Raw genomic sequence first — 23,579 nt, 5'->3', positions numbered from 1 at the left:
ATGCACGGTCTGTGGCGGAGTGGTTACACGACAATTAAATCCCTGTAATCGACTGGCCTGCACAGAGTCCTGACCTGAATCCTGTAGAAAACGTTTGGGATGTTGTGTATCGCCGAATTCGTGCCAGGCCTCACTGACCGATATCGGTACCTCTTCTCAGTGCAGTGCTCCGTGATGAATGGGCTGCCACTCCCTAAGAAATCTTCCAGCACCTGATTGAACGTATGCCTGCGAGAGTGAAAGCTGTCATCAAGGCTAACGGTGGGCCAACACAACATTGAGTTCCAGCATTACCGATGGAGATTGCCACGAACTTGTAAGTCATTTTCAGCCAGGTGTCCGGATACTTTTGATCATATAGTGTAGCTATGTTTTATTAATAATTACCAAATTTTAAATACCTACAGCAAAAGGGTTCGAATGAAGTGCAAATTAATGAGAGATTATTTATGTGCAAAACGCATTGATTCGTAACATCAGCAGGCAGTAATTTTAGAAAATGTAACTAACTACATATTCGTGTGTTTCAGTTATGATGGCGTTATCTCTTGTGATCCTTTACACGTCGCAACATTTTTTTACAAGTATTTTCTCTAACACCACGACATCCGTAACAGGAGTGCCTATTACTACTGCAACTGATTTTTGCCGTTAAATAACTTTTACACTACTGAACGTCCAATAACAGAGTGATTGTGTATCTAGGCGATCACAGGATTCGCTCTCGCGTGGAGAGCTTTATATATAATTAGTGACTACGTTGAATACTTACTAATAGCTAATCAGTTGACTCTAACTGTGCGATTCAGTCGCTTTCAATCTAAAGAGCATCTAATCGCAACTTGTACGAACTTGTTATCACTGCATTTATAACTGCTGTCGTAGCACGTCGAGTTTGAAAACAAAACACTGCTCAAGGCGTTACACTCACCGTACAAAGCGTATTCAGCAGCAAACCGAGAGCTTCTCTCTCCAAAACCGACGCGAGCAGACTGGCGGCTCTGTCCAGTGAACTACCAGACGCCGGAGGTCAGCATCGGTCGCACAGGTTTTACACGAAACTGGCGGCTGTGCCCGTTACCGTGTGCGTGGCCTTCACGGTAGACCCAAATTGGCATCACACGAATTTTCCGGTTTTCCTGCTGTAAAATATGCGGTGGGTGAAGCAAAGCTCTATCAACTCGTGTGTTTAGTTATTCGGTAGAAGTTCTCTTGTTCCTTACATAATTGGAAAAAAAGCTGCTTTCCGATCCGTGCGTTTCTTCTCCGCGTAATACTTTTCATTCGATTTTTAAGACACTAAATGAATTTTTTCGTGCCTTGCAGTTTCATATCACACTTTATGTTGAAGTTAATGTTTTTTCACAAGTGCATGAGTTAAGAGGAAATGTGAAGTTATTTCAGCCATTACGATACCGAATCAAATTTACAATGAAGTTGGCAAAACGACAAGACACCGACTTTGGTATGGACACATGTACGTGTTGGATAAGGGTGCCACAAAGTGCTTGTATCCTCTCCTGCGTCACGCAACTCATGTGACTGATGCTTGTATCCTGGATAATGGCAGAGTTGACGTCCGAGCGAGCTGCACACAAATTCTGTCAAATGGCTCTGAGCACTATGCGACTTAACTTCTGAGGTCATCAGTCGCCTAGAACTTAGAACTAATTAAACCTAACTAACCTAAGGACATCACATACATCCATGCCCGAGGCAGGATTCATACCTGCGACCGTAGCGGTCGCTCGGCTCCAGACTGTAGCGCCTAGAACCGCACGGCCACTCCAGCCGCACACATTCTGTCGCTGACAGACAGGATATCTTGCTGACCTTGGAAGTACCTCATCATCAGTCGATCGTTTCGACAGACGCATGCCGCGTGTGGATGAGCGTTGTCCAACTGAAAAATGGCACCAAACTACTACCGCCTGAGAGGTAACACAGGCGCGCGTACGTCAGTTGCTCCTAACGAGGGCGTTGTTACCCCCTGAGGTTAAAATGAAATTTTCTGAGGGGTAAAAACTAGGCGATTCGATTCTGCTTCAGTCACAAAACTAAATTATTTTCAAAAGATCATTATTATTGTTACAATTTTGTAAGAGTAGTACTGATTATCTAAGTTAACAGTAATTACTTCCGCTCAATTAGTAACATTAATGCGGTGGAGCTTAAGGGATCATCGTATAGTCTGTCAATTACATACATATGTTGTGCTTAGTCCTGTACATCGGTGATGACAAAACTGAGACAAATTCGTACGAGATGTTAAATATCTTAAGATAATGTCTTCTCTAAGTTGTAGACAGTAATTGCAGTAGTCCAGAAATTGGTTCATTACTTGCTTAGAGACGGATAAGTGAATGAACTGACAGTACGAGAGAGCAGTAACTGCAGCCGCACGGGATTAGCCGATCGGTCTCGGGCGCTGCAGTCATGGACTGTGCGGCTGGTCCCTGCGGAGGTTTGAGTCCTCCGTCTGGCATGGGTGTGTGTCTTTGTCCTTAGGATAATTTAGGTTAAGTAGTGTGTAAGATTATGGACTGATGACCTTAGGTTTTAAGTCCCATAGCATTTCACACATATTTGAACACTTTTAGCAGTAACTGCATAAGGGCTGCCACGGTTTTATGGGTGCGTGGTCAGCGTGACAGATTGTCAATCCTAAGGGCCCGGGTTCGATTCCCGGCTGGGTCGGAAATTTTCTCCGCTCAGGGACTGGGTGTTGTGTTGTCCTAATCATCATCATTTCATCCCCATCGACGCTCAGGTCGCCGAAGTGGCGTCAAATCGAAAGACCTGCACCAGGCGAACGGTCTATCCGACGGGAGGCCCTAGCCACACGACATTTCCATTTATGGGCAGTATTAATATTATTAGTATTATTGTTAATGTAATTATTAGCGACTGTGGTCAGACACGAAGTGTTGACAGCCTGAAGACTTACAACTTTTGGCTGTTCAGAAGTATGGAGTGTAGCAATCAAGTGATTTACGCATAGGGCAAGCAAGTGCAGAATGGAGAGGAGTAACACAGGGGAAGCATGTTTTGTAACAAGTGTCTGTCCTCGCTGTGGATAGTTGTCTTTCTTATCTGAAGGTGTGAAACGTCCCCTTTGGAAAATTATGTAATGAGTGTACTGGTAAATTTCTACGTTATTTTATTTTCAAACAGCTGAGCCAAACTGAAGGTACGCATACGTTTCTCTCTTTACTTATTCTGATCAAAACATTCATGGAAAATGCAATTAAAATATTCACTGTACTAATGTAAATTAAATTCAACTTACAACAGAACCATCGCGACGGCAGTCTATCTTAATAAAGCATTAAGTGTCTGTAAGACGATTGAGCCTATTTTAACACGAATTAGTAGGATATCACCGACTTTTGACTTCATTTCCTGTATCATTCGCAAGTATTATGGAAATGTAGCATTTCTGATCAACACATCATATATATCAGTTCATGACATCCAGTCTTACAAATTTCCTTTTTCTGACGGACACACGTCCAGATCGTCCGCTTTCAAAACTCTGCCATCTCTCTCCCCACATCCACCACTGCTGGATGCTCACATCCAACTGCACAACGCTACGCGCTGTTCACATCCAACTGCCCTACACTACAATAGCAAATATTCCAACAATGAAAATCAGCCACAGACTGCACACAGCACAGTCTGTGATTTTCATACAGTGCGCTACGTGGCGTTACCAGCATAAAAACCTAAACAGCCTACTTAGTGCGTAGTACTTACGATGCACCACGATTTCCTGCGCCATTGACTCTTCCCCTCCCCCCTCCCCCAAACACGCACAAAATAGAGATTATTTACCTTTGATCATTTTAAAAATAGAAGTATTCCATTCTACACTTTATTAGGTGCTGAGGTTGGTATTAATATGGAGGAGGAGGAGGGGGGCGGGGCAAAGACCGGGGTACTAGATAACGTCTGATTGCACTCAGGGGAAACTGTCTAAGATAAGTTGGGTACCACTGGCTTAGGATGTCCGTGACTTTTCGTTGTACCGTCAGAGTTTCCTCAACCACTACCAGGCGTGACCTGGAGTCGAAACCGACGGCCCCCCACACCATAACGCGAGGAATAACAATGGTGTGCCTCTCCAAGTCTTTCGATGAATGGGACCTTTCCCAAGGTTACCTACACATTCGCTGACGGTGGTCACCCGGAGCACTGAATCCGTGACTCATCGCGGAAAACTATTTGAAGCAGTCCGTCAGGAGTCCACGTTCCCCAGTCACGACACCACTCCAAAAGCCACCATTTGTACAGACTGTCTTCGAAAAGTCAGCCAACGCGTCGTACGGTAACTCCCTAGTCCTGCTGCCGCCAGTTTCCTCCCTATGCGACGGGACACATAATTTTGCAGAGAGTCCGTTACTCGTTCTCGGATTGCAGTCGCAGATGTGAAGGTGTTACTGTGTACTTGATGTACAATATGGCGATCTGGTGAAACTTTGAAAATCCTATAAGAAGAACGGAAAATTATGGTCATACGAATTTGTGTATGACTAGTTACGTACAAAAGCGTGGTTGTGAAAATCATTCATATTTGGTGAACTGGAAGCTGGACGAAGATCGTTACGATTTTCCAAACTGAAGTATAATTACAATGACATCATTTCCGCTTCTTTGAAAGTATATACTTTTAACATGAAGAATACGGTTTTATTCTTACTTGATCTCTGGACAATTCGTGCAGTCCACCAGGCAACATGTTTCGAGTCATCAACAGTCCAATGTCAGTGTTCATGGGCCCAAGCGAGGAATAAAGCTTTCTGTCGTGCAGTCACCAAGGAAACACGAGTGGGCCCTCGGCTTCAAAAGCCCATACCAATGAAGTTTCGTTGAATGGTTTGCACGCTGACACTTTTAAATCGCCCAGCATTGAAAGCTGCAGATATCTGCAGAATGGTTGTGAGCCGTACGCAGCTCACGTTTTGCCGTTATAACTTGACGGCCTGTAATAGCGGTAGTTTCGTTTCGATTCATTCTTGTGTTAATGGTGTCACTGAGCTGCCAGTTTTGTTTGTCCACGAGTGGCAGCAGCAGCGGTTATTGATAGCCAGTACTGTGCAACTATCTTTGGTGCCACGGCTAGTATTCCGGGTCGTCGTATTTGTCAGGCAGTTCAACTTCGGACGGAGCGGCGAAGAGGTCCGCAGCGAGGGGTCAGACCGGGACTGCTGGCGGTGTGCAGCTACTGTAGCCGACAACCGAACCCAGGACGTTTGAAGTTGAGTGAACCGTGTCGAGTACTGAAACCTCCACTGTTTGAGATGTCGCTGTTGTTTGCGTTTTGTTCCTCACAGGGTTGGTAAGACCAACCGCAACAAACTGGGTCTGTCAGGTTGGCGGAAGCCATTAGCCGCCTTCTACTCCTGGATGTTAGTTTGGATTTAGTATTTTTCTTATTAGTGAAGAGCAACCAGTGGTATTTTCTGCCTTGTGGCCGCTAACGCCCCAGCGAACTGCTCTGGAAGTTAGTGTACATTTCCGGCAGTGTACCTTTCCTCGTCGTGTTGATGCTGTACGACACGGCGTGTAGTTCGACAGTCTCTTGAATTGTACTGTGCATATGTTTTTGGAAAGTCTACCTTTATTCTTGTGTTTCCTTCGGCCTTAGGTGTTCCTTAAGACGTGGTGCTGTCTGTCTCTTTGCCCTTGCCTAAAAATATTCCATCGTTGTACCGGTGATCGGACGTTAGGCGGGTTAGTTAGTCGGTAGGTCGGCGCTTAAGCTACACCTAGTGTGAGTTGCCATCGTGTTACGTGAGTACAACTCTTGACTGTCTGTCTCACCTCTTACACAGCTGTAGTCACCTTCCACAGGTCGATCCAGGGAGCGCTGTCTGTGGATCACTCCGTCTTATTTGGCCAATTTGTCATAACTGTTAAAAATTTACCCTAATGTTTTAACATGTTATTGCCTTCCCCACTTGCAATTCAGGCCTCCAGCTGTTAATTGTTTGTAACACTGCTTGTGGCCTTGAGATGGCAATTTATTTTCAATTTTCTCTTAATAAGGCCTGCAGGCGTCACTATAGCCTGTTAGAATTCGTTAAGATGCAACTGCCTTCCTTACTTGTAATTAAGGCCCTCAGCCGTTGAGCATTCTGAAAATTCAGCCGTTGATTGTGTGTAACATTGTTTGTGGCCTTCAGTCGATCAATATTTGCAATTTTTTCTTTATAAGGCCTTCAGCAGTTACTATTCCTTGTTACCGTTTTGATTGTTAAGAAGAAAATATCTTAGTATTTGTTAATGTGTAACTGCCTTCCTCACTTGTAATTCAGGCCTTCAGCCGTTGTGTATTCTGAAGTTGCTGCTGGCCTTCAGCCGTTAATTGTATGTAACAGTGCTTGTGGCTTCCAGCTGACAAATAGTTTAAGTTCTGTCTTGCTAAGGCCTTAAGCCGTCACTATAACTTGTTAAAGTTATTAAGATTGTTATAAGGGTTTATGGTATATTTAACGTGTAATTGTCCACATTATTGGTAATTCAGGCCTTCAGCCGTTGTGTATTTTTGAAATTGCTTCTGGCCTTCAGCCAACGAATAATTTTGAGCCTTCTTAATCAGGCCTTCAGCCGTTGATTGTGTCTAAAATTCCTTGTGGTCTTCAGCCGACAATAACTCGCAATTCTTCTAATAAGGCTTTCAGCGCCAGCGTAGTAAAATCTATTAAAAGTGATTGTTGAGAGTTTTGTTTTTTAAAAATAAAGTGAATGTGTTTTCTGTGCAACCAACGGTAACTGATTAGGCCCGGTTCACGCCTTTCCTGCTTTCCCTAAGTCCCACGTTTTAGGTTACACTTATGTCACGTTGAACGAGTCTCTTCAGTCGTCGTTGATTCTGTTCTTGAAGGATCTTTTTCCGGTCGCAGCTATGTTGGCGATCTGAAATTTTACCGGAATACGGATATTCATGGTGCACTCGTGAAATGGTCCTATGGGAAAATCTTCATCTCTTCCTCGGCGGTGCTATGTCCCATCACTCGTATGCCGACTATAACACCACGTTCAGAATCTTGATAACCTGCATTGAAGCAGCAGTAACAGATCTAACAACTGCGCCAAACACTTGTTGTCTTATATAAGCGTTGTTGGTCGCAGCGCCGTATTCTGCCTGTGTACATATACCTGTATTTGAATACGCGTGATTTTACCAGTTTCTGTTGCGCATCAGAGTAGGTGACTACGGCTGCAATAGCGATAAGAAATTACCAATAACTCACCAAGTGAGGTAATTATATGCTATAATAAAGTAGTTAAAAGGATGAGACACGTCATCATTTATACACGGAAACAGTGTTGCGCAGGGACCAATTACCCGATCCATTCTGTACTGTCTCCAGCCTGATAATACCATGTTCTTTAGCTAAGGGGTGGGGGTGGGGGGGGGGGAGCGGCGTAAAATTGCCTGTAGACACATATCTTGATACTTTATAAAAACGATGCAGTCTACGCTATAATTGGAGGTCATCAGAGTGGCCGAGTGGTTCTAGGCGCTACAGTCTGGAACCGCGCAACCGCTACGGTCGCATGTTCGAATCCTGCCTCCGGCATGGATGTGTGTGATGTCCTTAGGTTAGTTAGGTTTAAGTAGTTCTAAGTTCTAGGGGACTGATGACCTCAGAAGTTAAGTCTCATAGTGCTCAGAGCCATTTGAACCATTTTTGGAGGTCATCCCTGGTAAACAGTGAACCCCAACTCTCCTATCTTACAGTTGTAACCGTAGGTGTAGCTGTATATGGGAGATGACACTTCCAAGTGGACGTTACGCTCCACCAAGGAAAAACTTTATAAAATTGCCGAAACAGGTTGGTTTCGTTCAAGCAAGTGTATGTCCTTATTGTTTGTTGAGAATAATCGTCTTTATTAACCTCCAAAGCCTTTAAACACATAAACATATATATTTTACTACTGTTTCAACACCACACCCTTGTACTAACGTTGCATACCCCCTGCGTCGCTGTTTCCCCAGATTTGAAGCAAAACTTCATGTTAAAGTGTTGCTCCAATTTGCCCTCCGTTTTGCAATGACGGATAGTGGCGGATAGTTGAGTCGGATGATTGGTGGCTATATTTGAGAGAATTACTGCAGATCAGCTGAAGGTAAGCAAAGACAGTGTAGGCACTATTGATCAGGAACTTTTGTGGACGTTGCATGCCATGGGACTTCTGGTGACTCTGCAAGAAGCAATAGCTGACAGTCTCCAGAAGAAGAGTGTTGTAACAAATGCTGATTACTTTGAAGGCCAATATACACACTTCATTTGCTCCTCTGTTTTTTTATTTTCTGTGAGCATTCATTGAACTTTCTACGTACATTGTACATTATCTTGTATTGTTAATTTGTATAATAAAACCTACACATAAACAGAAGTTTGCAAATATCGCACGTGTGATAATATCGAATTCTATCATTTTGTCAAAACGCACCGGGAAGGGCCTATGGGGCCTATGACATCGTCACTGTGCCTATTGGAATCTCCAAAAGGGAGCTGTACTGAACACCTGTCGTGGTCTTGAATGACGTAGCTGTCGTAGCCGTGTCTAGTTGCTTATGCTATTTCGTTATATAAATGAGATCCAAGTGTGAGTAAAGCAATAAATAATAAAACTAGAATTACAAGATTTGTTGGAAAACCGTTTATTTTAATTTTAATTTTAATATCTACAGAATAAACTGTACAATATATACATGTGTACAAAACTTTCATCTCTGTCTGTAACAGAAGAGTTGTGTCAGTCCACGGACAATTTTTTAAATGAGCCTGCAATGCCGTAGATGTTGTCGGCGTAGCGGTTCTCGGTGGGGCGTCTGCTCTCGTCTGACGTGTACTTGTCCTTCTCCAGCAGCCACTCACGGTTGGCTCCCGTAATAAGCTGGTCTGGAATAGGGACAATAGTTTAGTTTTCGAACGTACACAACTACTGGGGGCTTCATTAGCTGCCACTATCAGTCCTTAACTATCACTGTGCTGGCTAATCTCTACAAAACATTTTTAAGTTACTTCCGTGCTTTGTGCTACATAAACAATGTGAATTTTGTAAGTCTATCTAACAACGTAATCTATTCGTTAGTTGTATATTCCCTTGTACATTTTTCTTTCCACCCAGATCTTTCCCATTTCCAGTATTCTTAGCTGGCGCAGCCTGCATAATTTCCCGTTCCCCAGAACTGGCTGTATCAGAAAACATCTATATTGTACACCCATAAATCCTTTACTTATCTGTCTCTGTAATTATTATTATTATTGTTATTATTGTTATGACTATTATCGTTATTTGCCGCAGCAGCAGGACAAGTACTGCTAATAGCAACTTTATGTCCATAGTCAGTATTACACTAAAGCGCCAAAGAAAGTGGTATACGCTTGCGTATTTAAGTAAGAGATATTTAAACAGGCACAAGACGGCGTGCTGTCGGCAACGCCTATGTAAGACAACAAGTGTCTGGCACAGTTGTTAGATCGGTTACTACTGCTACGATGAAGGTTATCAAGATTTAAGTGATTTTGAACGTGGTGTTATAGCCGGCGCACGAGTGATGGGACACAGCATCTCCCAGGTTGGGGCGAAGTTAGGTTTTTTCTATAAGTCCATTACAGGAGTGTACCGTGAATATCAGGAATGAGGTAAAACATCAAAACTCTGACATCGCTGCGCCGGAGAAAGATCCTACAAAACGGAACCAACGAAGACTGACGAGAATCGTTCAACATGACAGAAGTGCAACCCTTCCGAAAATTGCTGCAGATTTCAATGCTGGGCCATCAGCAACTGTCAGCGTGCGAACCATTCACCGAAACATCATCGATATGGGCTTTCGGAGCCGAAGGCCCACTCGTGTACCATTGAGTACTGCACGAAACAAAGCTTTACGCCTCGCCTCAGCCCATCAACATCCACTTTGCACTGTTGGTGACTGGAAACATGTTGCCTGGTCGGATGAGTCTCGTTTCAAATTGTATCGAGAGGATGCACTTATACGGGTATGGAGACACCCTCATGAATCCATGAGCCCTGCATGTAAGCAGGTGACTGTTCAAGCTGGTGCAGACTCTGTAATAGTGTGGGGCGTGTGCAGTTAAAGTTATATTGGACGACTGATACTTCTAGAAATGATTCTGATAGGTGACACGTAAGTAAGCATCCTGTATGATCACCTGCGTCCATTCACGTGCACTGCGCATTCTGACGAACTTCGGCTAATCTGACAGGACAAGCCAGCCGCTGTGACCGAGCGTTTCTACACGCTTCAATTTGGAACCACGCGGCTGCTACGGTCGCAGGTTCGAATCCTGCCTCTGGCATGGATGGGTGTGATGTCCTTAGGTTAGTTAGGTTTAAATAGCTCTAAGTCTAGGGGACTGGTGACCTCAGATGTTCAGTCCAGTAGTGCTCAGAGCCATTTCAACCATTTAATAGTACAATGCGACGCCCCACGTCAGAGTGTCCTTAGGACTACACTTCCGCTGGCCACCGAACTTCATAGCCATGAATATTACTGAGCATATCTGGGATGCCTTGCAACGTGATGTCCAGAAGAGGTCTCTACCCCTCGTACTCTTACGGATTTATGGGCAGCCCTGCAGCATTCATGGAGTCAGTTCCCTCCAGCACTACCTCAGACTTAAGTCCATTCCATGCCACCTCGTGTTGCCGCTCTTCTCGAGGCCATACACGACATTAGACAGCTTGTACCAGTTCCTTTGGCTCTTCAGTGTATTTACTTCCATTACCACTATAACATTCAAATCATTCTAATACTGCTTGTCATACCGTAATTGTTATTTGTTAAGCAACTATGATGGAAGAAAGGTACTGCATGAGTGAAATCTTGACCTGACGTAAGACATTAAATAGATAAATAACAGTTCTTTGCACACGATTTATAGCTAATGTAGTGCCTATATGTGGTAGAGCTGTATTTGCGTAAGCATTACCTTTAAGCTGACCTTTATACTTGTTTCAAGCAGCGTTTCTCAGTTCACATTTCTTTATTAGGCTTTTGTGGCTCGTAAAGGAGCGCAGTCGTTCTTCAATCTTCTCTGTGACCTAGACCAAGAAATACAGACGTATACAAACTAACAATCATGCGGCTGTCCAACAGAGGGCTGCAGTAGTTGTTCTTGAATAGTTATATGTATTTTGCCTTTTGGAGTCTTGGAGTAGATGCTGAACTGAAGTGCAACGAAGACGTGTGATATCGAATTTGGAAATAGTCTCGTTGACTTAATACAACTGTAAAAGTCCAGCTACAAATGTTTTTTTTTTTTATTCTCCGCTAAAACATTAATCTCAGTCTTAAAACTTGGCTAATGTTTGCCAAACTGTTACTGAATGATGGTAGAGGTAAGACTCCTTTCACTAATAACGTTGAAACGCTTCTCGTCGGGGGAAACGGATAACAATGCAATGGAGTCGCCGAACAGTGACCTAAGAAGCACGGGGAGTACGACTCGCCTTTATCACAGAAAAAGGAAGGAAAAGAAGTTGTAATACTCATCGTTGAATTGCTTTCGTTCTGGACTGCCTGGTTCCTCATTGTGCGAGGACTTTTGCAGTTGTCATTAATGTGTTTTGAAGACTGCTAGGCAGCTGTGTCTACGAGGTACAGTGCCTGCAGTATTGCGATAACTGAAAAAATATATTCGGCTTTTAGTTCATTGATAAAAGGTAGAGCGTAATTCGTATGGTAGTGTCAGTATTTAATGTCGGTAGGTAGTGTGCAATTTTTAAATCACTGTGTAAAGCTGAGACAAATTTTTAACCTTCTCTTTATCGTTTTATTTCAGTTGTTTTACGAGAGGCGCCCATAGGGGAGATACACGTTTTTTAATTCATTCAGATTCTAAATCTAGGGCCTCCATTATGCATTTTTACTAGTAACTAAAATTTTTCCAGGGGATTCTCATTTAAGTCCTTTTATTTCAGTTGTCCGCCCGAGACAAACTGTAAGAAATAAATTATTATTGAACGTACCGCTTGGTATTCAACCACATTTAATTAATTTCGCGCCTAAATTTTAGGAGAAGGAGGTGTCACACCATCCGCAGCAACTATACAATGCTGTAGATGTTCTGTCAGGTGCGCTGGGTAAAATGATATTTTCTACGTTGTGGAAAAATAAAAATAATGCCTCCTGTACTTTTACATGTATTATACGGGGTATTAGAGACCAGGGCAGGGAATATTTTGTTATAAGAAATCCAAAACCCTTATGTACTGTGTTTCGTAATCTGAAACTATTTCAGGATTAGCTGAAATAATTAAGGTAAGCAGCAGGTAGTTTTTAAATACAGTTGTTAGGCAGCCGCTGACGAATTTGCTGAGCAGTTAGAGGAGTTTCTTACAAGCTAGTTTGTCAACAGGTCCAGCAGTGCCTCCCAGCTCGTCTGGTAAGCAGTCACGCTGCACATGATCGAACAGAGATGTCGATCCTGGAAGGTGCACGAACACCTGCAACAAACACGCAGTATGGCATAAAACAGTCCAAAAACTTTCTAGAATACCACTGAGACATTGCCACACAGCCATGAACCACCTGAATACTCGAACATGTCTTAAAATTGAAATGAATGAACACGAATATATACTATTGAAAAAAGATATGAAAATAATGACAGTGTCCTGAATAACGCATTAGTAGCAGCAATAAATTATCCACGTAAGACGTTGTGTGATATCATTTTAAGGATTTATTGCGGAAACTAAGCTAAGTGGATGTTGTTTCTCATATCCCGTCAATAGAAAAATATGTGCCATTACTCTACAAAAGTCTGGTAAACCTGATATTCTATGTGTATGTCAGTTCAAATGGTTCAAATGGCTCTGAGCACTATGGGACTTAACTTCTGAGGTGATCAGTCCCCTGGCGTACATCAGTTAGAAGTCCAATGGTTTATTACAAAAACAACACTTCCCTAGTACGTCAAATTCGACCTGAAAGTATCCGGTAGATGTCATTAGCTGCCATCAATGCTAATTAACTGCCATCAATGATATTTACGTGCTAACTCGTTCCTTTTCAGTCTGCTATCGAAAACCCAACATATACACAAACCGGGACTACAAATTCGAAACAGAAATCATTCCAAGCATCTAACACTGACTATAACAGCATCAAGTCTTCATAACGGTAGCAGTTCGCTGAGTAAAGGACTCCACGAGATTCTTCAGGTATTCCATGTGCAGCCGAATTCACTACTTAATGACCTTACGCTTTGTTACCTAACTATGGGTATGATGTTTGTTACGTTTCATTTGCTGTTGTAGCCGGCCGTTGTGGCCGAGCGGTTCTAGGCACTACAGTCTGGAACCGCGCGACCGCTACGGTCGCAGGTTCGAATCCTGCCTCGGGCATGGATGTGTGTGATGTCCTTAGGTTAGTTAGCTTTAAGTAGTTCCAAGTTCTAGGGGACTGATGACCTCAGAAGTTAAGTCCCATAGTGCTCAGAGTCATTTGAACCATTTCCTGTTGTAGATAGTTCTGACACCTTTAATGGGAATAACATTGAGTTATACAGTTTTGCAGGCTAGTATAAAAATATAATTATTAATAAAAAAGATCCCATCAATCATCTAAATACGTCAGCTGTGTGGTGACCATGATAAACATCATAGAATTATAAAATGTATTACAAAAGTTTGTAAGTGAAACTGTGAAAAGCAACACAAATTATAGGAAAGAGGGTGTGAGAGTTATACTTAATTGACATTTTATATTTTCATGCTTCTTATATTTTACACTTTTATTACATTAAGAAAGTTGAATTTAAGTTACTTCACGTGATTGTAATTTTATGATTTTACTAATTACGTTTTACAGTTTACACATCCATTGTTCTAAACTATTAATATTTTAAGGACAGCTCTCAACTGTTTTACTCATTACAATTTCAGTTTAAGTCCTTCTCTTTTTTTATCCTAGTAACTAGAGTGTTTTACAAACTGTAAATTCGTCATGACGTCCTTCCCCATTGTTTCCACAGTCTTAATATCTTAGCTATAACTTTGACATAATTTAATCTTTTAAAATTTAGAGTAATGCTCTCTCTATTTATGCAGATTACTACAATGTTTTATCAGATATAAATCTGGTATGCTCATAACACCCTTCTCCATTGTTCAACACTCTTAATATTTTAACAAAAATGTTACATAATTTTACTTTTTAATTATTTTAGGTTAAGATTCTGACTTTTTACATGAGTTACTACAATTTTTTACCGGGTGTAAATACAGTATGCTCATAACATCCCTCCCACTCCCCCTTCCTGAATTTCTACCCCTCCCCCAATTCCCCTCTCCCACGTTTTCTCCCCTCCCACTTTCCACTTTTGCCCCTCTTCCGTCATTCTATCAGTTACCGACTTAAAACATGGACCACAGTTGGGCGTAAAACAGTATCCTGGTGCGTACTTCCGATACAGACGTTTCGGGTTGCTGATGCAACTACATTGATAAATTCAAGAACTATGCACAATGTTTGGCTACATTTTGTCAAATAATCGCTAATACATAGTCAGCTTTACTTTATTTTCAGATCTGAACATGATCCAGGGCGATCGAAACTAGTCATATTATATAAAGATGTGAAACTGCGCCGGGAAATGTATGAAATTTAAAAATGTTTTTAAAATTACTGTTCTTCACTCGACTTTAATTTTCCTGATAGGTGTGATACATTTTCTGCTAGGAATGTTTCTGGATAAGTAAACATTTTAGAGTCTCAGATCCTGCGCCAGCGCGGTAATTTATCTGGATTTTTTTGTTTTCTAGTTATCGGTTTCTCTACCGACACTTCGGATTGTATCTGAATGTGTGTTGTTATCATTAATTTGTGAAGCTTACGAGATTTCCTAGACTGACACTATTTGGAAATAATTTGTAAACATAAGTATTTCATCGCAAGCTTTCACGCAGTCGTATTGCGCAGTTATTTACTCGGACACGGTAGATTAATACAACTCTGTATATCGTATATTGTAAAATGAAATATTGTAACTTGCACTGCTGCGTGTGAGTCATGAGGCTAAACATAGAGGAAAATCTGTGCGCAGCCCAATTGTAGATTGTTAGAATTTCTATGGATTGATCCAAAGACACTCCCTTATATTAAGCAGAAGTAGAAAACAAATATGGATATATATGACTTACCCTCTTTTGCAACTTCTCAGACAGCGCCATCTTAACAATTTTCATGGCTGAATCCATAATCTTGGATGCATTCACGAAGTGAAGTCCTTTCAGCCTTCGGCAGTAGGCAGTCTATATATATCAGATTTATTAGTCAGTTCACAAAGTCTTTTGAAGGCTGAAGTCTTAACCTTAATATGATATAAAAGAATGCTTATTAGTTACAAATAAATAGAAAAACCGAATTTGAACGTTAACATAAGTAGTAGAAAGCTAAAATTCTCTCGAGTTCAAGGTTTTAATGATTAAACTAGTAATACGCAAAAACTCCAGTGTTGTGATGAAGACCTCTTCGCAGCGGATAACATGCAACGACAAAACTTACACATTCTACTGTACGTGGTGAAAATACAACCAAGGGGACGAGGAAATACGTACGAAGCGTACTAAGGTGAAAGTTAGTTTCAGGAGAAGAGTCACAGTCGCATTACAGGTAATTCGAATGGCAGGTATGATAATTTTAACTAGTTTTGTAAAAACATGTTAAGGAGGTAGATAGACAAAAATAGTTTCAAGGATTGCTACTGAGTGGAAGCAGTAAATAGTTTACAAATATAATGTACTAGTAACAGCAAAAAATAAATGAGATACAGAAGAAATGGTCAGGGAGTTGAGAGGAATTCATTGTTGGTTGGTCTCAATATTAGTAGGGCAAAGACGGAGGTGATGAAATTATCTACAATGACAGACAATACTGGAAAAACAAACTGCGTTGGTAAGGTTACCCATATCAGAAAATTCAAGTATTAGGGGAAATATTTGACAAGGAAGAAAAGTCTAAAATGATATCAATGGATGGATTTAGGCAAGACATCTATATGGCGCGAAAAATGGAAATTGACCCTTAATAATGAAAAACATGAGATCATACACTGAGTACGAAACGGAATCTGCTACATTTCGGTTACACAATAAATCACACAAATCTGAAGGCTTTCAATTCAACCAGATAACTAGGAACTACAGTTGGGAACAACTTAAATTGAATCGATTTAATAGACAATGTTGTGTGGAAGGCAAACCAAAGACTGCGTTTTATTAGCACAACACTTAGAAGATGCGACAGCTCTACTAAGGAGACTGCCTACACAACGCCTGTCCGTCCTCTGCAAGTGTATTTCTGTCCAGTATGGGATCTTTGACAGACTGGACTGCTGGAGACCACCTAAGAATTTCAAAGAAAGACAGCTGTTTTTTACTATGGCGAAATAAGGAAGAGAGCGTCACGAATATAATATGCGAGTTCGGATGACAATCATTAAAACAAAGGGGTTTTCGTTGGGGCGAAAACTTTGTCACAAAATTTCAATACCCAATATTTTCCTCCAAAATGCGAAAATATTTTTTTTACCCACCTACGTAGGAAGAAATGATCATTGTAATAAAGTAATAGAAATCAGAGCTCTCACTGAATGATAATTATGTTCGTTTCTCTCGCGCGCTGCTAGAGAGCGGAACAGTAGAGAAATAGTGTGAAATTTGTTTGATGAACGGTGTACCAGGTAATTGAGTGTGAATTGCAGAGCATTCATGTAGATGTATATGTAGGATAAAGATGCATGATGAAGCTATTGCAGTTTAAAGATATGATTACGCCAAGAAACACCTCTGCTAAGATAAAATTAATAGTTTATAAAACTGTATACGTCAAAAACGTTGATCACAACTACGAAAGAGGGGAAAGTGAGAACATGCGATCAGTTCACAATGAGAAATATAAAAAGGCAAAACTACAGAATTTGTTACAGTCAAAAGATTCACAAGTTGCATGGTGATGATGTTGTTTGGTTTGTGAGGGCTCAACTGCGCGGTTATCAGCGCCCGTACAAATCCCCAGCATTTACTCAGTCCAATCGCACGACTTTCATCAGTGATGATGAAAAGATGAGGACAACACAAATACCCATTCATCTCGAGGCTGGTGGAAATCCCTGACCCCGCCGGGAGTCGAATCCGGGACCACGTGTTCGGGAAGCAAGAACGCGACTGGGAGACGACGAACTGGGGACTTGATGCAAGAAACAGACATTGTTCACAAGACGAAGGTCGGAGCGATGACCGTGGAATCAAACTCGGTTGGCGAAATCATTTCGAACAACCAAGAAACAGGAGACTTGATGACGAAAGATTGGACGGAACTAGAAATAGATAACGCAGCGTGGGGAGAAGCATCATTAGACAAATTAAAGCGGTAGCTACTTACGAAGTCGGAACATGATCTACATTATCCTTGATTGTCGAAGTGAAGAAGTGATGGTAAGAGGCTTGTGCAGATACAAGGAGCTAGTGATCTGACGAGTACTGTCTGTCATCTGTGCTAGGCATGTAAGTAATGAGGTCTCGACGATTGGTAAAGGGAAGAACGCTGTACGTTGACGAGAGCGTCGTCAAGGAATAATTTTACAATGCTGAAACATGTAGTCAACCATCGTATAGTAAATACCTTGGACTTAAGAAGATACTAACTTCTTATCCTGCGATATTAACTGTAAACTCGCAATACAAGAGAGGCAAGAGAACCATTTACACCATTGTCTTCCCCCGACATGCACGATGTAGACATAAAGTTATAAATATCAGCTCGAAAAAATAAATTTACCTAAATTTTTTTTTTTTTTTTTTTTTTGTGAAGCAGGTGACAGTCAAACGATTATAGAAGCTGGTTTGTGCAGCCTACGAACTGGAGACACAGCATCAAACTTTCGGAAAAATATCGGCCACACAATCCCGAGAATTGCATGGTCAGGCGTGTGCGAGAACTATCACACAATCAATTTAACAGAACGTGCATTAAAGTTACTGATAAGAATAACATACAGAAGAACAGAAAACAATATTAACGAACTGGCTTTAGGAAAGGTACAGTTTCCAGAGAGTCTGTTCTGAAGCTCCGCTTGATAACGGAAACACAACTTAAGAAAAATCAAGACACTTCTGTGGTGTCACCGCCAGACACCACACTTGCTAGGTGGTAGCCTTTAAATCGGCCACGGTCCACTAGTATACGTCGGACCCGCGTGTCGCCACTGTCAATGATTGCAGACCGAGCGCCGCCACACGGCAGGTCTAGTGAGACGTCCTAGCACTCGCCCCAGTTGTACAGCCGACGTTCATAGTAATGGTTCACTGACAAATTACGCTCTCATTTGCAGAGACGATAGTTAGCATAGCCATCAGCTACGTCATTTGCTACGACCTAGCAAGGCGCCATTATCAATAGATATTTAACTTGTGATGCCTGTACCGTCAGACCGATGTACACCACTTATGAATTAAAGTTAAGTATTACAGCAACTGCGTCCGTTTTTCTAAGTTCTCATTTCCTTGTAATGTTCCAGACCTCACGCCAGCCTGCGTGAGCTTAAACGCGTGCCTTTCGGCTTCCTCCAAACCCCGTGAATTGGCTCCTGCCAATTCACAACAACTTCCATTGATTTTATGGACCTAGAGAAACAATTTGTTGACGGTGCGGAATGTTGCAAGATGTTTGCCAATTTGAAAAAAAGAGTAATCAATAGTAAATTGGAGTAAAATTCTATATGTGCGCCAAGATGAACGATAAGAATGGTAGATCAAGAACTAAATGTTAGTTTTAAAGTCTGTAAGACAGGGATGCTGTCTGTTGCAGCCACTGTTTAATCCATACATCGAACAGGCAGTGATAGGAATCAAAGAAAATTTCAGAAGTGGAGCTAAAACTCAGGGTGAAAGGATGTCAGTGTTAAGATTCGCTGATTATATTGTTATCCTGAATGCAAGTGAGGTAGAATTACAGGACGTGTTGAATGGCTCTGGCTCTAAGCACTATGCGACTCAACTTCTGAGGTCATCAGTCGCTTAGAACTTAGAACTAATTAAACCTAACTAACCTAAGGACATCACACACATCCATGCCCGAGGCAGGATTCGAACCTGCGACCTTAGCGGTCGCTCGGCTCCAGACTGTAGCGCCCAGAACCGCACAGCCACTCCTGCCGGCTTGTTGAATGGAATGAACAGTCTAATGAGTACTGCGTATGGATTGATAGTAAACAGAAGACGAAAATAATGAGGAGTAGCAGATTTGAGATTAGCAAAAAACGTAACACCAGACTTGAGGATCAAGAAGTAAACGAAGTTAAGAAATTCTCCTATCTTGGGAGCGCTATACGTATGACGAATTAAACAAGGTGTACAAAAAAGAAGCAAACTACCTCAGACAAACAGAGAATTCCTGACCAAATCTATTAGTATCAAACAAAAACATTTTGAAGAAGAAATGTCTGGAAATGTACGATTGGAACATCTTATTGTGTCGCATCATGGACTGTAGGAAAACAGGAAAACGACTAAACTGAAACTTCTCTGATGTGGTGCTACAGAAGACTGTTAAAAAATAAATGAAACTACTAGAATGGGAAATGAGAAGGTGCACCGCAGACTCAGCGAAGAAAGGAACATTCGGAATACACCGAAAAGAAGAGGGGCAGGATGACAGAACATGAGTTAAGAGAATGACTTCCATGGTTAGAGTGAATTAAGAGTGAATGACTGTAGAAGAAGACAGAGGTTATAACACATCCAGTAAATAATTACTGCCGACTTCTGTTGCATGTACTACTCGGGAATGAAGAGATTGCTGGGCCGCATCAATCCAGTCCGAACACTGACACCAACAACAACAAAAGGAAAAACACTCTGACGACAGTGAGGTGGAAGTTACTTCAACATTACATTTGTACAAGAGCAATTTTTGGCCTCTCAAACAGTAATTATTCGACCGTTAGAGAAGCTAAGTGATTTGCCAGGAGCGTAGGGGCAATTTCCTGTAACTGGTAGACAAGGCCAGTCAGGTATTGGCAAGCTGACACGGTTGGAGAATTCTCTTATAATTCGCTCGTCAGGCGTGAGGAACTGGGGAGTAGGCGAGGTGTAACACAACAACAACCTCTTTCTCTCTATGAATCTAAGACAACATGCTATGCTCGTCTTTGGCATTCTCTATGCCCTTGTGATATAATTGAAATTATCCGCTATCTTCCTTGTTTTGAAGACCAGTTGTGTATTAAAAGGGTAACTGTCCCCCTATTGCAGGCTTAATTGTCATTTGGACTTAAATTAACCTAATGATTCAGTTAGATTTCGACTACATGCAACAAAACTGTGATAACACTTTAACTGTGTACATAATTTTCTGATTTCTTTGACACATGACACTCTAAAGATACATGTGAATATTTGTGAGAGTATCCCATATAAATGCTCAGTTTTTGTATAAACGCCACATAATACTAACGTTTACTGGAACACAAGACACACCTTCACTGGTACTTCAAACCTGATACGTGGTGACCTGCATAGGTCGTAAAGTTTTAGTTGGTTTACATGTTGTGTTAGGCTGTTAGTGCTAGTGCAGATGTTGCAGGATATCACGTTTCCTCGACCCAAGCAATTGAACACGAGTAAAAAGCTCTAGTTGAAATTAATAATGAATTAATAACTATCATCATATTAAATCATTGTCATCTCATAAATATACACTGCAGGAAGCCTTCAACGCTAGAATAAGGCTAAACAAAGATTTAAAATTTATTTTTGTGATTCATGACAAAGTATTTATCTGTATTTTTAAATATCATTTATACTGCCTTTTATAGTAGATGGAGTTCAGCTGGATCAATGCAAATAGTGATTACAAACGAAAAGGAAACTATGAAATTTTCCATCTATTAATTCATGCTTGAATACGGTCAGTTGTGATCCTCTGCACTAAGTGTCGATTCTCTGATACCAACTTTTGCCTACACACCTCCTCCATATACAAGACGGGCAAAATATGAGTAGAAATGGCCTGGAAAATATTTAGTGCACCTTAAGATAGGCAACCCAAGTTACATCATCTGTCATAGGCAAGGATGATCTAAATTGGGTTACCTGTCTTGAAGTGCATGAAATATTTTTTGGGACAGGCTTAGTTTGCCCACCCCATATAAACACATCGCCCACAGACAGAATGTTACAGAGCTCCCAGCGTAAATTCGCCAGATCATTTACTGAGTGTGCCCCCAAAACTTGGCGATCCAAATTGCGCAATCGTAAACCATTTAATCGAAAATGGGAATTCTAAGCAAATGACTGCTGGAATGAGCAAAATGTGTGTGGCATGATCACATAATTTCGCTTATTGGGCAATGGACAACAGAATGACATTATTGGAAAACTTTGGCACTCCTCCACCCCCCACCCAAACAATTCAGTCCTTCTCTAAGGACATCCAAGATGAAACCTCACTGAACATCAAACCATCCTTTTGGTTTGTACTGTTACTGCAATTTCTGGTCTTGTGTGCTGGGTGGAACCACAAGGGACTGTTCAAAACCATTCGGTGGATTATATATGTGATCCAAAGCAGCAGAGTGTGCTTATGGCTTTTCAGCCCGCCTGTTTCGCTTCTTCCTGTGACATGATCACAGAGATGTGTGAACTTCACATATGTATAAATAAAATGGCAAAGGATCCCTCTTAGACCCCTCAACTCGGCAACACCCTCGCTGCCAATAGTACACCTTTGTTGAGCACTTTAGAGATATACCAATAGACATGCAAACTCTGACTGAGTCCTAGGCGCCTGCAGGCAGACAACCACCTGACACCCTTCCGATTTCATATCCCCAGTAGTAGGGGCAAGAGCAGCAGCGTAGTCTTACACCTCTCGTGAACCTTTCAGCTCTGTCTGTTTTGCAGCAGATGTCGACACTTCTGGTTTAACGACTCGTCGAGCCCAAATGTGACGTCCCAGATCACCACACTTTTGTGTCAGTAAAGAGGATGATTTTAGTGTTCCAAAATTCTTCGTTTAAATGGAACACAATTATGGGGTTTGGAAAAAGTGACCCTAAAATTATGTTATTCAGCGTATTTCTTTCATTTGGAGACCGCAGATTTAAGCAGCTGCACTGCTTCCCTCGGCCAGTCATCATTTCTCCTTGATGTAATAATTTACCAACAGCCGTATGTATGGTAGAAATGTATTTTCTTTTATGAACTTCTATGTGCTACCAGACTGTGTCGCCACGCCACCAAGAGCTGTTGCAGGACGATTGATTCACGGATCCAGCTATATGGCTCCTTCCATGTATAGCGATTTTACGACTATGACGAGTGGTGCCTGAAGATGGCATCAATGTAATGCCAAAACTGGTAGCACATAGAAGTTCATAAAATAAAATAAATTTCTACAACACATACAGCTGATGGTAAATTATTGCATCAGGAAGTTCATGCCAGCCGTCGTCCCACGATCCATAATGGATCTAGAAAGATTAGTCATCTTCTCAGTTGCCAACAACTCCAGTTCCAGAATGAGATTTCCACTCTGCAGCGGAGTGTGCGCTGATATGAAACTTCCTGGCAGATTAAAACCGTGTGCCCGACCGAGGCTCGAACTCGGGACCTTTGCCTTTCGCGGGCAAGTGCTCTACCATCTGAGCTACCGAAGCACGACTCACACCCGATACTCACAGCTTTACTTCTGCCAGTATCTCGTCTCCTACCTTCCAAACTTTACAGAAGCTCTACTGCGAACCTTGCAGAAATAGCACTCCTGAAAGAAAGGATACTGCGGAGACATGGCTTAGCCACAGCCTGGGGGATGTTTCTAGAATGAAATTTCCACTCTGCAGCGGAGTGTGCGCTGATATGAAACTTCCTGGCAGATTAAAACTGTGTGCCCGAGCGAGACTCGAACTCGGGACCTTTGCCTTTCGCGGGCAAGTGCTCTACCATCTGAGCTACCGAAGCACGACTCACACCCGGTACTCACAGCTTTACTTCTGCCCGTATCTCGTCTCCTACCTTCCACACTTTACAGAAGCCCTCCTGCGAACCTTGCAGAACTAGCATTCCTGAAAGAAAGGATAATTCGGAGACATGGCTTAGCCACAGCCAGGGGGATGTTTCCAGAATGAGATTTCCACTCTGCAGCGGAGTGTGCGCTGATGTGAAACTTCCTGGCAGATTAAAACTGTCTCATTCTACACATTTATGTACCCCTTCTATTGTCATTCAGTTACAATGCATCTGATACTGGCAGAAGTAAAGCTGTGAGTACCGGGTCTGAGTCGTGCTTCGGTAGCTCATATGGTAGAGCACTTGCCTGCGAAAGGCAAAGGTCCCGAGTTCGAGTCTCGGTCGGGCACACAGTTTTAATCTGCCAGGAAGTTTCATATCAGCGCACACTCTGCTGCAGAGTGAAAATCTCATTCTGGAAACATCCCCCAGGCTGTGGCTAAGCCATGTCTCCGCAGTATCCTTTGTTTCAGGAGTGCTAGTTCTGCAAGGTTCGCAGGAAAGCTTCTGTAAAGTCTGGA

General features: G+C 41.9%; 1 protein-coding gene across 1 annotated transcript in view; it reads right to left on the bottom strand.

Moving 5' to 3' along the window:
* Positions 1-8,653: 8,653 nt before the first annotated feature.
* Positions 8,654-23,579, bottom strand: part of LOC126482127 (clavesin-1-like) — a 171,381-nt gene continuing 156,455 nt past the window's right edge. Inside the window, exons 7-9 of the mRNA XM_050106104.1 lie at positions 15,193-15,303; positions 12,387-12,492; positions 8,654-8,918 (exon numbers count right to left, since the gene is read on the bottom strand). Coding sequence (XP_049962061.1) covers positions 8,773-8,918; positions 12,387-12,492; positions 15,193-15,303 — 363 coding nt within the window. The 3' untranslated portion in view covers positions 8,654-8,772. The remainder of the gene's footprint in view (positions 8,919-12,386; positions 12,493-15,192; positions 15,304-23,579) is intronic.

Source organism: Schistocerca serialis, chromosome 5 (genome assembly GCF_023864345.2).
Source record: "Schistocerca serialis cubense isolate TAMUIC-IGC-003099 chromosome 5, iqSchSeri2.2, whole genome shotgun sequence".
In the NCBI taxonomy this organism is placed as follows: Eukaryota; Metazoa; Arthropoda; class Insecta; order Orthoptera; family Acrididae; genus Schistocerca; species Schistocerca serialis.
The sequence above is the reverse complement of the archived record's forward strand: the minus strand, read 5'-3'. Positions and strand labels throughout refer to the sequence as shown.